Here is a 16,479-nt window from a genome sequence, read left to right as displayed (position 1 = left end):
TATCCCAACAGTTTCTCTATGAGTTGTTCATGGAAGACAGTGTCAAAAGCCTTACTAAAGGTAATGTAGAAAATATCCACTGCTCTCTCCTCATCTACTCAGCCAATCATTTCATAGTAGAACATGATCAGGTTGGTTAAACATGGCTTTCCCTTGGTGCATCCATGCTGACTGCTTCCGATCACCTTCTTGTCCTTCACATGCCTGGAAATGGTTGCCAGGATTAGCTATTCTATCACCTTCTCAGGGATCAAGGTGAGGCTGACTAGCCTGCAGTTCCCTGGGTCCTACTTCTTGCCCTTTCTGAAGAAAGCAGTGGCAGCTGCTTTCCTCCAGTCCTCGGGCACTTCTCCCAGTCAACACAATTTTTCAAAGATTATCAAAAGTGGCCTTGTGGTGACACCAGCCAGGTCCCTTAGCATTCGTGGGTGCATGCCATCAGGGCTCATGGACTTACATACACCCAGTATGTCACTTGACCTCAAGTTACACTGGTTTCACACTGAATCAATTACCAATTACATTTTCCACCGGTGACTACATTTATATGAAACTGAGGTTTCAAATTTCCTCTATGTTCTTTATGCCAAGTCTTTAACACTTCAAAGGATACCTACATAGACAAAATAAAGGTTAAATTTAAACAAAACAAGTATTTAAGCTAGCATGAGAAGATGCATCAGTGATTGCCCTGAACCCTTTGATTTCAGAATACATTCCACATACCTGTGAAGTTAGATGACAATTTGTTTTGCCATCAGGTTCTCCCTCATTTTTAATAGCCATACCAATTTAATTTGCACCTCTTTCTACTCATGACCATTGCAACCCAAAGAAAGATTAATTCCTTTCTCAGATGAACATACAAGTAGCTCCCAAGACTCCTTACATAACAGCACATACAGACATGAGGACAGGATTTGACCCTGGAGTGCTAATGCAATCCCTTAACTAGCACATAATTCAGGTTTCATGATCTTCCTCAAATGTACCATACTTAAAAGGGAGAGCAAGCATAACTACTTTCTTAAAGATTGATCAGGTTGGACACCGTAGATTATTTTAAACAGTCTCCCTCGTAACAGACTATTCACCCTTCACGAGCGCAGCTGACTGCTGCTCCAGTCATGCTTGTGGGCAATATTCCAGATGAGCCATACGGGTAGGTGTAATGTTTTGTTCAGCAGTGGTTGAAATATTCTGGGATGCTGCCAGAGCTCCGAGTCAGAGCTCTGTAAAGATACCGATTAGACTCTCTGAGTTTCCACTCAGACTGAAAAAGTCAAATCTGTAAAACTCCAAGAAGTCAAAACCACAGAAATAATCATCTGGTCAGAAAAGAAACTCACTGCTAGTTTGCACACTCCATTTAATAAAATATGCCCAACTGAATATATGAATTATTCATTTTTAATATGACTAACTTGTAATTATTCTTCCATTTGTTCCTTTCCTTAAAAATGTCATTTGTGAAGATGACTAAATAGAATAGATTTTGAGATGGGCAATACAAGATTTGCAGACAGAAAATCTCATTCAAAATTAGTCCTCAAGATTATATTTTTTGCATTCTCTAGCTTTCTATAGGAAAAGCACTTAAAAACATCCTTCAAGTTCATAATAAACACAATGTGTAAGACAACGTGTAACTACCAGGCAGTACTTCAAGTAAGCTTGCTGATAAAGCAGTCTGTAACAAAGAGGTTCATATATTGTTTGGGCTATTACCCTGATTCCATATAATTTCAACTATTGTGTAAATTACATTAATTTCCTACATATTTAGAGCCCGGTCTTCAGAGAAGCAGAGTATCCACAGTCCCCAGAACAGAGCTGTGGTTGTAGTAACACAATTCTGAAAGCCAGACTCCAGTTCTCCACTGTGTTACAGTTTAGATTACCATGCCATGAAGCAATCTGAATTTTTTTTTCCTCATACTGCTAGAGCGCAGCAATGAAGTGCATCTCACCTAACTATGGCTATATAAAACTAGGTTAGCAGTTTATAACAGTTGTGTGGGCTTGTTCTCTAGCCAGTGGAGAGGGATGTCACTATCACATCTCAAACAGACAACCAGCTTAAACTAGATGTTTAACGTGGAGGTGGATGGAATGAGACAAGATGATTCCAATTTCTATTTCAGAAGGCAAATCTACTGTTGCAGAAGAGACCACAAATAATTATTGGTACTCTTTGAAAATGCTCTTAATTGTTAGACTCCAATAGTACATGCTTCCTCTCAGAGGCCTTTCATTTCTGGGACTGCCCATGTCCTGAACAATGCAGTATTTCAGGACAAGTATGAGAATGTGACTGAGGCTACCTAAGAAAACAGACAATGCCTATGTAGAGCACTTCCCAGTTGAAAGGATTTGATATTATTCCTACACTTCACTATGTCTATTTCCCACACGTTTCTGTCTTTAGAAAGCTGTTCAATATTGCAGAAGACAAAGAAAAAAAACCAAAAGAAAGATTCAGTAAAGGCATCCTGTGGTGGTGGTTTCATGATTTTACTTTGTTATCTATCCAAAATTATAGATACTGCAGAGATGTAGTTGTTGATTTTTAGACTCAATAGAAATGACGTTTGGTTTCAGGTCGCTCTTCAGGTAGTAACTCCAGTCTCACCAGAAGGAGCATCTAGGAAGCCTTCACATGGAAGACTCTTGCTGCAAGCTCCCTTGTTCCATCCAAGATCTGGAGCTGGCAGTGTTGATCCAAACAAAGTTCCGTAAACTTTACCACCACAAAAACATTTTGAAAGAGGAGTGTGCACAACTACAAAGGTCAGGGTTAAATGACTATGATAGATGTGCCAGAGAGGTTTCACATGACCAAACAAGAAAGATGAAACACTCAACCATGTCAACTCTATTGTACATGGAATTGGTGGAAGACCCTATTTTGATCATAGTGGGATGCACAGAGTTAGCACATGTATTCAGGAAACTTACGTTAAATGCAGCTGACTTCAACTACTTATTATCTGTCATCCATTAACACAATTGTAAGTACTCTCACTGTCCATGACAGACTTTTCATTAGATCTTTCCAATGCTTTATTTTTAGTTCGATAAATTTTCCTCATCCTCCCCTATAGAACAATGCTATGTTTTGCCACAGACAGAGAGAAAAAGCTACAGTCCAGAAATTCATACAGGGACAAAGGTGAAATGAGTAGTTTTACATTCACTGTAATCTGGTATAAACATTACCTTGAAGCTAAGCACAAATCCTAGGCTGTGATCAGATACAGTGATGGGAGTCATGCAGAGAACTAGACAGATTAGACTATAAAAAATAAATAAATCCAAAAACCACCATCACAAAGACTACTTAAACGCTGCTGGATTCAAGCACAAACCCAATACCTTGGCTAGGAAAGTCCCCTAATGTTGTTGTATCCAACTTAGGACACAGTCAAGCATGAACACATGCTTGTGCGGCCTATGTGTGGCAGGACGCACTTAGGCGAATGCCAGACCCATTAGCTTGCCTCCCAGTAGGTACCTAGCTGTTCAAGTGTTCCTTCAAACTTCCAGCATTAAATCAAAGAGCACAGTGTCTCAGGTATCAGTAGCTGGAACACAGGCCTTGCAGTTTACAGGTTCAGGTGAAATTACAGCCCCCTCAGAGGCACTGGTCTCCTCTGGTTTCATTCAGGAGCCAGAGAAGCAGCAGTGTGGCTGCCTGAACAGTTTCCACACCATGGATCAAGCTGGTTGCAAACAACTGTTTGGTGTTCTTGCCAGGACATGGGAAGTATTTAGAGTATATAGACTCTAACAAGAGCCAGATATGAAACTACTTTTTCACTGGACTCACCTAAAACCGGATGCTTCTTCTGTATCACAGTCCCACCCAAAGAACCAGCTCTTATGCAATTCAATTATTAATCACTCTTAGAAGTTCTGCCCAAATTGTGTGCCTTGAATACAAATTCTAAAGGAAAAAAGTTAATTAGCTTGTACTAAGTTTCCTTTCAGGTCTTTCTGAAAAAGAAATCTGTCTCATTTCATTGTCTGACAGTGAGCCGAAAACTAAAACCGAAAAGGAACTAGTGTTAAGATGTGCAGTGGGTGTTTTTTTAAAAAAAAAAACAAAACACCCCACCAATTTAAAATTATTTAATACATTGTCTTACACCAATTAAAATAGTATAATATTTCATGTAATTTTCATGTAATTGTCAAATACTGATTTCTTAAACTTAATGGAAATAAAACTATTGAAATTACTTTAAGTCTTAATATACAAAGAAACACCACTGCATGGCTAATCTATCAGAACTAATTCTTGGCTAAGCTTTAAGTTGTAAAGGTCACGTAGCCCTGCAGATGGCAACTTTTGGGTGAATCTGTGCTCCATACTGGAGCAACACTGCTGTAGGTAGGACCCTTCCTTTGTTAACACATGTAAGTGGATGTACTCAATTTATCAACTTGTTGTAGACAGATGCAATTTAACATCTAGCCACTTTTTATATGCTGTGGTTGCCTATTGGAGTTTGTTCTGCAGTTGGTTTTAGCCATACTGTTAAAGATTTCCGCCTTTCTATCATCTCTCACTTGATCTCATTTCCCTTAACTCCTCTTCAAACGCTTGGTCTGGCTTTACTTAAGTTGAAATCCTCAATTTGCACAGCGTTTTAGATGTCCAAATCCTATTTTCCTACATTTCCTCTAACTTTCTCTGCCTAGAATTCTAGTTTATTCTGCATAAGAATAGCTGTGGGTTTGCACCACGTGTATGGTGCAGTGTCCGTGGGAGTGCCGAGTATCTCAATTCCGCTGTGGTCCCAGAGCCAGTGAGGAGGTGTAGAGAAATGGAGAGCAAAGTTAAAGGCAGGTCCTCCAGTCCTTCCTCTCTTAGAGGTAATTTTCTACCAACTTTAGCGACTGACAGGTTGTTAGTCAACTTTCATGGCCTGACATAATTCTTCCTCTTAAACCCACCTATAGAGTACTTCATCCACTTCTATTACTGTAGTATCCAAATGCTTACAAATAATTCTGCTCACAAATTTACTAAATTCAATGAAAATAGCTGTCACTTCAATATGATGAAGTCTATATTATAATGCACAAAAAACCCCCAGTATATACTAGCATAGCTTTTAGTATACACTAGCATAGCTTTTAGTATACAGCTGTAGTCACAGAACAAAATGTTTTTCTTTCTTCATTCAGTATTGCTTTACACATTGTAAGGGGACTTTTTTTTTTTTTAACTCAGCCACAGACCAGTGTGCCTTCCTCCCAAGGTGCTCCTTCACTCTCCAATAACCTCCTTTTGTTTAGAATTTTGGAAAGGGTTGGATGGGTATGAACCCAAGGACCATCACCCATGTTCTAAGAACACATACCAGAACTCACTTTTAAAAATACAGACAAGTTTTAAGGCTTGGTTTTCTAGGGAAATGAGTTTACACCAGCTGTGCACTCCTGCCTTTTGCAATAATTTCTGACTCCGTTAGCCAGTTCTTGTCCCATTGACAAAGAACTAGATGCCTCACGATGACATTAAAAGGCTAAGTTGGTGGGTGGGTTAAAGGGAAGCAGAACATGCTCACTTGGTGGCTTTACTGAGGGCAAAGAACATAGCATGAGCTCACCCATATTAAAGGCCAGATATCCCGTGCAGGTACTCTTAACTGCAGACACAAACACGTAGAGTCTAGCTTCCCTGGCTCTACATTATCGCAACTGTTATTTTGTGTGATGCATTGGGCAGCATGGCCATGGCTGACTAGCAGCAATACAGTTTCACCATGCTGCTGTATCTTGATGATGACACACAAATGGATTGAATAGTCTAAAATAATAGCATTAGCAACAGAAACTAGAGAGGAACTTACTCTTTAACTAGGAGAATTACTCCCAGAGTAATTTAAATGACTAGAAATATTTACTACGCATTTATAAATGCCTAGTAGAAGATCAGTTTAGCTAGTTTTAAGCTATCTTCTAGGCAAGAAAGAAGTCAAGCTTTACGCTGCCTTGCCAGGAAAGGAGGAGGTTGCTAGTTTTCTAGCTGCTTTCTTGCACATGCTGCACTGACTTGGTGAAGAGTTTATTTCAGCTAGTTGGGTGGGGTTTTTTTGTACCAGCTGTTACACACTTCCAGAATGCATCTGATTTTGGGCAAAGGCAGTTATTCTGCTGATGTAACCCCATATATATTCCTGTAATCTTCACATCATGAATATATCTGCCTTAGCTTTTGGAGACTATGGAACATAATACTATCATTTTGAACACTTAGCACTTCATCAATATTCTATTGGCACATAATAGAAACTATTACATTAAAGATTATCTAGTTTTGATGCGCGTATACCAACAGAAGGCTGGGTTGCTAGTTTGCAGAAACAGAATATATTTCTGGATGAATACTACTAACAAAATAAACTAACTTTCTATTGGATACACATTTAGCTGAAGGCAGGGCAAAGAATCCTGTATTTTTGGTATACATTTAAAATATATTTGTACAGTGCATTTGAAGAAAGTTTTCCCAATGCAACAAAAGGAGTTGTAAAATTCCCAGACATGACCTTCAAAATCCAATGAATGCACTAAACGGGATAGAAGAAAGGATTATTTTACTTAATACTACTTTCCCACACCTTACTCAATTTTGCTGCTTATCTCCAAGTCCCATAGTTGTTCAAAAAGGGTAGTAGCATCTCACTTACCTTTCATTTGCATTTAAGAGGAATGTGGCAGTGCAAAACATATGGGCAAAAGCACTTGTGGGCAAAGCAAAGGCTGTGAAGATCATCTATAAACAGACATCAGCATTTGTTTCTGTGTTGAAATAACAGTCTGTCTGGTCACTTTCCCACCACAGACGATGCTCAAGACTTAAAAGTGAGGTAGGAAAGTTTGATCCCTCCCAGACTACTAATTTTAAAAAATTACTGTCCTGGAATGCTCAATTTTAAGTATCTTGGTAGAATTTTATTTCAGGAGACATGTATGTATCGACACTAGTGGGTGGGAGGGAGGGAAAATATGGAAAAAGAAACCACACAATCCCCAGACTACCATTTCTGGTGTCTCTGCAAAGAAACTATGTATTCCTGTCCTTACCATCAAAACCAAAACACAAGAGCCAAAACCAGCCAACAGTAACTTCTAAAGTCAAATAATTTTTCAAGAATATGGATTTCAGAGAAAAAATTATGTACTGCATCAGATCATACTTATAGTCTAGATCCTTCCTGAAGTAGTTAACTGGCTTGGTCCAAAATGACTGCTGCATAATTCATTGGTTTGTCCAGCAAACACAGGCTAAACTTTCCTTTTCTTGCATCTTACTAGACTGCTTGTGCAATTTAGCTGTTATACATACCGGTCTTCTCTTATACACTAGGTATATGAAATGTAAAAGGTTGACGACCAAAAACACAGAATTCCAGATCATTATGTCCAAGGCACAACGGTAGAGTGTAGCCCAAATGATGAACAATACACATCCTGTAAAAATAAGAATAATAAAAAAGTTAAATTTCACTGAAAAATAAATCCATTCATAGAATCATTAAGGTTGGAAAAGACCTCTAGGATCATCAAGTCCAACTGTCAAACGAGCACTACCATGCTTGCTAAACCATGCCCTGAAGTGCCACATCTACAGGTCTTTTAAGTACCCCTCCAGGGATGGTGACTGTACCACCTCTCTGGGCAGCCTGTTCCAATGCCTGACCACTCTTTCAGTAAATAAATTTTTGCTAATATTTGATCTAAACCTCCTCTGATGCAGCTCAAAGCCATTTCCACTCATTCTCTTGCTAGTAACTTGGGAGAAGAGACCAACACCCACCTCACTAAAACCTCCTTTCAGGTACCATCAAGAATGTATCCACTGGGTATAATTGCACTGAAAACCAGTATCTTCTATAACGTTTCCTACAGTTAAGACTCTGTGGATCAATGCATGCACTGGTAGCATGAACTAATCACTGCAATGCTATGAACAGGCACTGACAGCAGGTCAACAGCATACTGCAGTCCTATTGCACAGGACTGCAATACTGGAGTGACAATAATTCAGATCAGGAATGGGGAAAGAAGAAAGGTGCAGCCCACAATGGTCTGTTACTAAAATGAAGTAGAAATGGAACAGGGAAAACTGTCTCAAGTACACACACAAAAAAAGAAAAAATTAAGCAGCTCACAAAACTTCATTACTAGTATTGCATTAATTAGACAAAGACAACCCTAGAAATTAATGCTTGTTCATATCAGTAACATTCATACCTAACTAGTGAGCAGTAGGTGCATAAAACCCTCTTAAAGTCATACGCAGATACTTTTTAAAATTTAAAGGAAGTATCACTGCTACATTTTGACAAGGTCACAGCAAGAACCCGAAATTCTCTTCTATGACATCAAAGAGAAAATTTCAAGCGCTTACCCTTTTTTTAGTTGCTTTACTTTGAATAAAGACAATTGCTTTAAAAGATAAAGTATGCTGGATGATTAGGGATTCTATTTTTAGTCTACAAAGACAATCCTTATCAAATGATAGATTATGCACCAGTGAGTCTCTCCCAGATAACTGTGAGCCTACCATACAAAAGAGCGAGCTGTAGAGGTGACATATTTTCCCTTAAGTTTCATGCAAATACAACAAGGAGAAGATGCCAAATTAGCATCCCTTACCCCTATCTCCCTGAGGATGATGCTGAACTCATGAACTCAGTATTATCTATTCTATCTGGGTTGTTGACTGGCCAGGCAGCACTTATATATTGATCAGAAAAATCAAAACGTGGTGACTCTTGATCAGCTGGTTAATTAGACTACAAGGGATGACAGGATACAACGTCTGGAGGTATTGAAGTGGAGCAATATCACAGAGCAGCACAGAGGTGGGGCAGGGTCATCAAAGCAAAGGGGACAGATCACTTGGAACCAGGCTTCATTACTTATGCTGCCCACAGAGTAAATCTGCTTCCCGCTGCCACCTCAGCTTGCAGTACTCTGATTCCATATCTGCTCAAACTGCAACAAGACCTACAGACCAAAGAGGCAAGCTTAGCAAGAGCAGAGCTCCCATTGCTTTTAAAGCAAGAACTACACAGACTAAAGGTCTTGCAATGCTCAGACCCTTGGTCATTGGTGCAGTCTGTTTTAATAAGTTATCCTATAATAGATACAAAAAAAGGCAAGTTAATTGTAAATTCAACCATAGAAGTTCTATCATAAAATTGACCTGCACTATTATACGAATAAGCATTCTCAATTGAAAATACTCCAGCATGCTCTGCGTTGTGATACACTCAGGTTTATCTTTCTTACACTGAAATGACTCACCACTCCTTCTCCTTTGATCACAAAGGCCTTGCCCCACACAAAGGACAGGGGCTTTGAAATAGCTGTGGGACTGCAAGTGTTCCAAATGAAACCACACTTGCTCAGTCTCAGGTATGCCCAATTTAGTTTTTCCTCTGAAGTAAAATTTTGGTGTTGCAAGATGCCTACCTACAATGGTTGAGGAAATATGACTGACTTCAGAAGAACACAGATTGCACTCCGTATCGAAAGCCTGTGTTTCTAAATTGGCAATGAAAATAATGCTGGTGACCTGCAAGTGCCATGTTTCTGATCCCACATTTAAAGACATGTGGGCCAACACCAAGCTTCTCAAGGAAAACCTCAGCTACTGCAGACATACTAAGCCAGCGCACTGGCCAATACACAGTCCCAGTACTTACCTGAAACCTAAAATTAAGGTCTTAAGGATCCATAGACTTAACTATGATTTTGAATTGAATAAATTTTAAGCAGCCAGTAAATGGAGTCCACTTGTTTTCAAGTTGACATCTTCATAGGTTTGAATGTTACACTTCTAGGAAATTTGTAAATTACATTTCTGGGATGTTTTAAGAGCCTAGGCACATATAACCTTTCTAGAAAAGGTATGTTAGGATCAGAGCAGATCCTAACTTACACCAAAACCACCTGCAGCAGCCATTAATATGGGCTGTAATTTCACCGTAAGGTGAAGGGACCAGCTCCATAATGGTCACGAACTGCTACTTCTGTCACAGGAAGATTGCAAATCTCTCCAGAATAATTCTCCTACCTATGGTGAGCAGGGCTCGCAGAAAAATCATATGAAGGTTCAGAGTGGTTGGAATGACCAGTCCAGCTGCAAAGCAAATATTTGCCACGTGGAAAACAAGATGATGAATCTCTTTCCAGTTTTCACATGCAGTCTCATTGAGAGGCACAAGGGTGGCATTTTTTAAGTCTGGAATAAAACCTAGCGGAGTAACAGTGACCAGGCTCATTGCTGGAGTATTCATCTTGGAGACTCCTACAATGAGAGAGAGGGGAGGGGGAGAAAAATAAAATCACCATACATTGAACTGAAATATATTAGACATACACATGAATTTTAGAGTTATTGTCTCTCTTCCCATGATATATTTTCTGTTATCATTCCCCCGGTGGGGGGTGGAGGGGAATACAACTACAAATGCTTTAAAGGGGTAAGCTAGATCTTCAGTTCAGTAATGCTTTACTGTCTCTTTCACTGAAGTGCTAGGCTCAAAGAATGGTACATTTCAAAATTTGGACCAAACGCACATAAGCAACACTGCTTGGACCCTAGCTATTATGACTGTCCTTGAGCAGTACAACATAGTACGTATTCTTCCTAGTCCTACACAAATTTAAATAAATCACATTTTGGTCTACCATTTATTGAATGGGTCCACAATATTAGGCAAAGTAAAATATTTGAGACACCTTAACAACCTGGATGAGAACTGGGAAACAAAAAAGAAAAAAAGAAAAAATGCTTAGGTAGTATAAGTCGCCTTTATAGCATACAAAGCTGTTCTTCTAAATAAGGAAGGGAAGGTCTTAAAGGAGGAACATGTGCTGCTTTGTTGATTAAAAAAAGCCAACAAACCATATCAAAAATTAAAACCAAAGACAGTCAACTTCTGACTTTCTTGTAGTGCTTGCAGGATCATTTGGAGGTCTCCTAAGCTACATATCATCTTGCACACTTTAACCAGAGTAGGCAAAATACCGAAACCACTTTTGAGAACAGTAAATAAAAACTAGGGTTTCTCCTCCTAGTTTATCAGGTGCTACCAAATCAGAAAGGGAGATGCCCAGGCTGCTAAGTTATGACAAGGTTGCCAGTCTTGCCGGGAAATCACTTGGTCTACCTAGTATGAGCAAGCTTGAAAGACCTTTGGTTGTCTGTGGAACTCCTGGAGAAAAACAAAACAGTTAAAAAAGCTCATTTCTAATCTAAGAATACATAGGGTTTTTTTGCTGTTGTAATAATAAGTCTCGCATGTTTTTCTTTCACACCAACTAAAAGAAAAAAAAAAGATATCTGTGAGCAAATATCTTCCTAATACAAAGTAAAAAAAATCCTATTAAAAATAAACTACAACAAGAAACTGTAAGATTTCAGGACACTACCTTTGAAATCTTAAACGCTGCTCTCTAGGAAACTGCAGTCAGTGTTACAAGCACTTCAGAACGTCTTCTCAACCCAGAGCAGCTCCCAGCTGGAAGAACACAACTGTTCTTTGACAGGCTGTCAGAAACACGGAAGAAGCCTGCTTCCAGCAAGGCACGTATGGTCCCCCACTGCTGCAGCAGTAGAAATTATATGGAGCTCTGCTTGAGTCTTGTTAATGAAATACATACGTGTATCACTGAGCAAACAGGCTCTGTAACATACAACATGGTGGGATTTGCATTCAGGTAAATTCTGTAGAGTCAGTGCACGTCCCTGCGTGCTTCCTAACTGTCATGTAATTCATCTGCTCAGCAGATGATTTTGAGTCGTGGTTAATACACTCAATATTTCCTGCAGACTGGAATACACTCAGCATCTCTCTGTTACTTGAGAATGCTTCTTGGACTGTGAAGTAATTTTGAGTTGCTTCATCCATTCTTTTTATTATTTTCCCCCAATCAACTTGTGTACAAGGCACAAGCAAGCTGGACAATTTCTGAAATTAATCAGCCTTTTAAACCCCTTTTTAAAGTAGTGGGAAGAAAGAAATTGGACAGAAAACTTCATCCCTCTGATAGTTCCTCTCTGATGCCCAGAGCCTGTCACAGCCAAGGCACGCTACGGAACACGCAGAGGCATCTTGCAGGATCAAACACTAGCACAGCCATAGTGCTATCTAAATCTGGATAGAAATGATTTTCCAATTAAAAAATTTATTGAATTCTTACCAAAAATACATAATTGACTGATTTTTTTTAAAAGCTCACTTACCTCTTTTCATTACTACATTAGTTAGCCACAAAGGTTAATTAAAATGTGTTTTCTTGGCATAAACAAATTCTGCACTAAATTGTTACCAAAAATCTTGGTGCCCAAACAAATTCGTGGTCCAGGTATCATATAGGCACCATCCAAACACACTGCTATTTTCTTTCAGGTCTTTCGTATGACTTTAGCGACAGAGCCATGAGAGCAGTTAGTTCCACTGTCCCGACAAAGCTGCTCACAGACAGAGCAAAAGCACAAGCCCGTACCAGGCTGCAAGACTGGCATTTTAACGTGCTCATAAACAGAAGGTAATTGCTAACTGGATAAATGTGTGTGTGCTCATCTCACATCTCAACAGCATGCTCCTGCTGTTTTCAAACAGTATAAACTCCCTACACTGGCACAGCAGGATCAAGATCTTTTGCAAAAAGTTATCAGCCAATTTTCTATCTATGTTCAGTCTTCCACTGCCTAGTCATCTGCCAATAAAAGCACCACTTAACATGCCAGCAGAACGAGTAAAGGCAACTGAATTCACATAGATATTCAGAACCAGACATAAGTCCATCAACTCATCTCACGATCAAAGAAACTTCAGCTGCATCTGATTACGAATTGACAAGGCTTTCCAGATGCTTGATTTTTTTAATAGCCAGATTTAGTACTGCATCACGGGGAGAACAGAGGCTACCTTACTCTTGAAGACTTGGCTGTAACGCATCACAAGTTTGAAGGCTGGACACCCAGCGATCCAAATCAACTATACAACATGTGACAACCTCACTCTCCTCACAACCCGGCCAAAACACTGCTCCATTTGTCAGCCACAGACACTGATGCCTCAACCCACCAGCCATAAACTGTCATAATGGGAAGATGTTTTTCCAACAAGTGTTGACCAAGTCATTTAAAGCCTTTGACAATAAGGAGTCCGCAGTTGTAACAACTGGATGTTCAATGCTTTCAAAAATCTGGGCCACCTACTTAGTTGCCTAAATTAGAGCCTAGCAATCTAAATCTAGCCATCTCCATTTTTTATAAGCTTTGTCTTTAATATGCAGAAGTCTTTATATGATGACATTTGAACTTATCTTACTACTCACAAGTAAACACCGCAGCACCCCTAACGTCCTGGAAAACAGTGGAAAGCTGCTGAACTTCTCTGTCAAGATGGTATTTTAAAGCTGGCAGAAATAGATTGATGCTATCTGCAAAATGACGCAAGGGCAGATTGTGACACAGGCTCTGAAGGAGAGCTGCCTGTGAATTTCTACTAGAGAGGCTGTTCAAGCACCAACAAAACAGGCAGGCAGAGCTACAAGCTCTAACCCAAAACATCTGCCTGCAGGTAACACCAGACAAACAAATATTCAAAACAACACCTCTGCAATTTTTTGATCAACATCTACTCTTGTCAAATACTGAGAGATTAGCAAAAATATCTGCTGTTCAACAGATGAACAAGCAATTGTCATTTCCTACCTTCTGCTAACTCAGAGAGTCAAAAAATTAATGCTGGAAGTACAGAATCAGGCCTTTAGAACTTTATTTTAGGGTTGTGCACTAACGATTAATACAGTATAAGACTTCAAAGTCTCATGCTTAAGTCTTCATTAATACATGTCTTCATGTATTAATATCAGAAGTCAAAAATGCAACTAATATGGTTAAATAATTTTGGAAAAACTGGGGAAATAGTGTCAACTGAGGTGAAAGCTTTATGGGGTGTAGAACAAGTAATTAAAAGAACATTTTGAATATCCAGCAAAGTATTTTTTCCTTCATATAGATTTAGATTTACCAAACTAAGAGTTTGAAAAGGCAGCTGATTGAAAACTGAAGCCAATTTGTTGTCCAAACAGGGAAAAAAGAGCAAATATAAAAAAAACCACTCCACTCAGCGACACTTCAGTGTTAAGTCTATCAGAAACTAGTATAGTTAACAACAAAGCTTTTTTTTTTTTGTGCATGAATTTGATAGAGAGTTAAGGTAATAGATTATGGGTTTAGGTCTGAAAATACAAATTCTCAGAATGTAAAAGGAGGTGAGGCTACTCTAGGATTTTTTCTATGCTCAGAGCCTCTTTACACAAGAGGCCAAACTTCTGAAAGCCATTCCCAAAAGTATTTAGTCCCTAAATCTTCATACATAAAGATACCTTTAAAAAAAGAAAAAAGGGGGGTGGGGGAGGAGGTGTTATGGAACAACACTCAGAAGAAAATTTTAAAGCAGTTCTAGCAGGAGAAGGGGTCAGCCAAGCTGATACGGGACAGTGCAGAGTGTCCACGTTGTTGAGATTATTCGTATCCCACAGCTTAACTGTTCAATATTACTCAAACGAGCTTCTTAAAACATTGCATGAGTATGCCTGTAAAGTCCTACAATCTGTAAAGTTTTACAGTCCATCATTTATGTGGATGGATTTTGTGAATCTATCGGGGAAAAAAATGGAAAAAAAGCCCCAAGTTTTTTTTTAATTATACCTGCAGAACTTTAACTACTTTCCTATGGTCTTGTAGCACAAAAGCTGCACAGAGAATTTAAACAATCAATTTCTTTGCTTTTGTGAGCTGAAGACAAACTATTAGTGCTAGCGTAATTAAGTTAATTACAGTTTAAGTTACCAGCTTCCTTTTTATAAGGAAGCAGGACCGAATGGAAGAGTGGGTAAGAAAAGACGCATTTCAATATGCTCTTTGGGGAAAGTTTTCTTCCATTAAACGCATCATTAAGCTACAGAAATTTGTTGGTCTTACTCTACGCTTTATTCTAGAAAAAAAAAAAAATTAACAATATTTTCATTCTGCCTAGTTAACAAAAATACTCGTACCGTGAGAAACACCGCTCCGTGCGCCCAGCGTAACGGCGGCACGGCTGCGCCGCGGCAATGGGAGCTGGTTACCTGCACTGGAGCTCGCGCTCCCTTTCGGTTACACCGCGCCCAGGCGCGCGGCAGCGCGAGCTGCGGGACGCCACCCCCAGCCCTGCCTCGCGCCCGCGCCCCCGAAGCCTCAGGTCGGCTCGCGACGTGCGAGCACCAAACGCACCGCTTACACCAAAAACAAAAAAGAGAAAAAGGTAACGGAGCAACCGGCCCCTGCCCGCCCCGGGAGCCCCTTCCAGGGCAGCGCCCGTCGGCAGGAGGGCACCGGCGGAGCCCCCGGGCGACCGCCGAGGCTGTGCCCGGGGCGGCAGGACCCGCGCCCGCAGCGGGCCATTACGAAAACCCCCAAAGGGGAATGGAGAGCCCGGGGCGGGGGCCGCGCTGCCCCAGCCGCCGGCGGCAAGTCAAGGCAGGTCCGGCCCGAAGCCCGCAGCCCGCCGCCGCCCGCCGGGGACGGACACCAGCCGCCGCCGCCGCCCAGGTAAAGCCGCCCCTCCGGCCGCTCGCTCCCGCCGGCCTCCCCGCCCCGTTGCCGCCGGCGCCCGCGGCGCCCCTTACCTACCCCTGCCCGCGCCCTCACAAAAGTTTCCCGGACGGGACAGTGACAGACTCAGGCTGCCGCTCCCGGCCCCGCCGCGGCCACCCGGCCGCCGCTGTGACTAAAATAGGCAGAAGCCGGCGGGAGGCTGCGGGCGGCGCCAGCTCCGGGGCCGGCACCGAGCGGCCGCAGCGCGCAGGCGCCTCCCGCCGGCCCCGGGGGGCTGCGGGGCCGCGGGGGGGGGGGGGCGTGGGGGAGCGAGGAGCGGCCGCCAGGGGGCGGGCGGGGCGTGGGGCGAGAGCGGCGCGGGGGTGGGAGCCCTCCCAGTCCTCCCAGTCCTCCCAGTCCTCCCCGTCTGACGGCAGCATCGCCTCCGCTCCCTCCCAGTTTGGAGCCTGCGGGCGCTGAGCGGTGCTCGACTCAGGCATCTAAAGCGCGCGGGGCGCCTCACCCCGCAGAGGTGCCTCCCTTCCCTGCAGAGTGCACCCAGACCTTGGGCAACGTGCCTCGCTTTCGGGTGGTTAAAATTAGAAGAGCCGAATTCTCCCCTAAACGAGTGGCAAGCGGTATTTCCCCTACATGGTTAGTCAAGGAGCCACAACCGCCTTTATAAAACTGCTCTTCTCAGCTTGGCGCCTGCTGTGGTTGCTTTGTCACGAGCATCACGTTTAAGAAATGTCACTTAATTTGCTCGTGTGGCAGTTTGGCAGCTTCCAGAAATTATGTGATTCCAAAGCGGGACACTTGTGTCCCTGCGTGTGGGCAGATTGCTCTGCCGATGCCCC

General features: G+C 41.6%; 1 protein-coding gene across 3 annotated transcripts in view; it reads right to left on the bottom strand.

The window, feature by feature from the left end:
- BVES (blood vessel epicardial substance) overlaps positions 1-15,872 on the bottom strand; it is a 34,502-nt gene extending 18,630 nt beyond the window's left edge. For 2 of the 3 annotated variants that reach the window (XM_064447536.1, XM_064447538.1), the window contains exons 1-3: positions 15,719-15,872; positions 10,100-10,333; positions 7,361-7,485 (exon numbers count right to left, since the gene is read on the bottom strand). In XM_064447536.1, coding sequence (XP_064303606.1) covers positions 7,361-7,485; positions 10,100-10,322 — 348 coding nt within the window. In that variant the 5' untranslated portion in view covers positions 10,323-10,333; positions 15,719-15,872. Of the gene's footprint in view, positions 1-7,360; positions 7,486-10,099; positions 10,334-11,460; positions 11,611-15,718 lie in introns of those variants that run through there. The other variant, XM_064447537.1, reaches the window with a different exon arrangement.
- Between the last annotated feature and the right edge of the window lie 607 nt (positions 15,873-16,479).

This window comes from Phalacrocorax carbo, chromosome 3 (assembly GCF_963921805.1).
Source record: "Phalacrocorax carbo chromosome 3, bPhaCar2.1, whole genome shotgun sequence".
In the NCBI taxonomy this organism is placed as follows: domain Eukaryota; kingdom Metazoa; phylum Chordata; class Aves; order Suliformes; family Phalacrocoracidae; genus Phalacrocorax; species Phalacrocorax carbo.
Note: the sequence above shows the minus strand (reverse complement) of the source record. Positions and strands in the feature narration are given on the sequence as shown.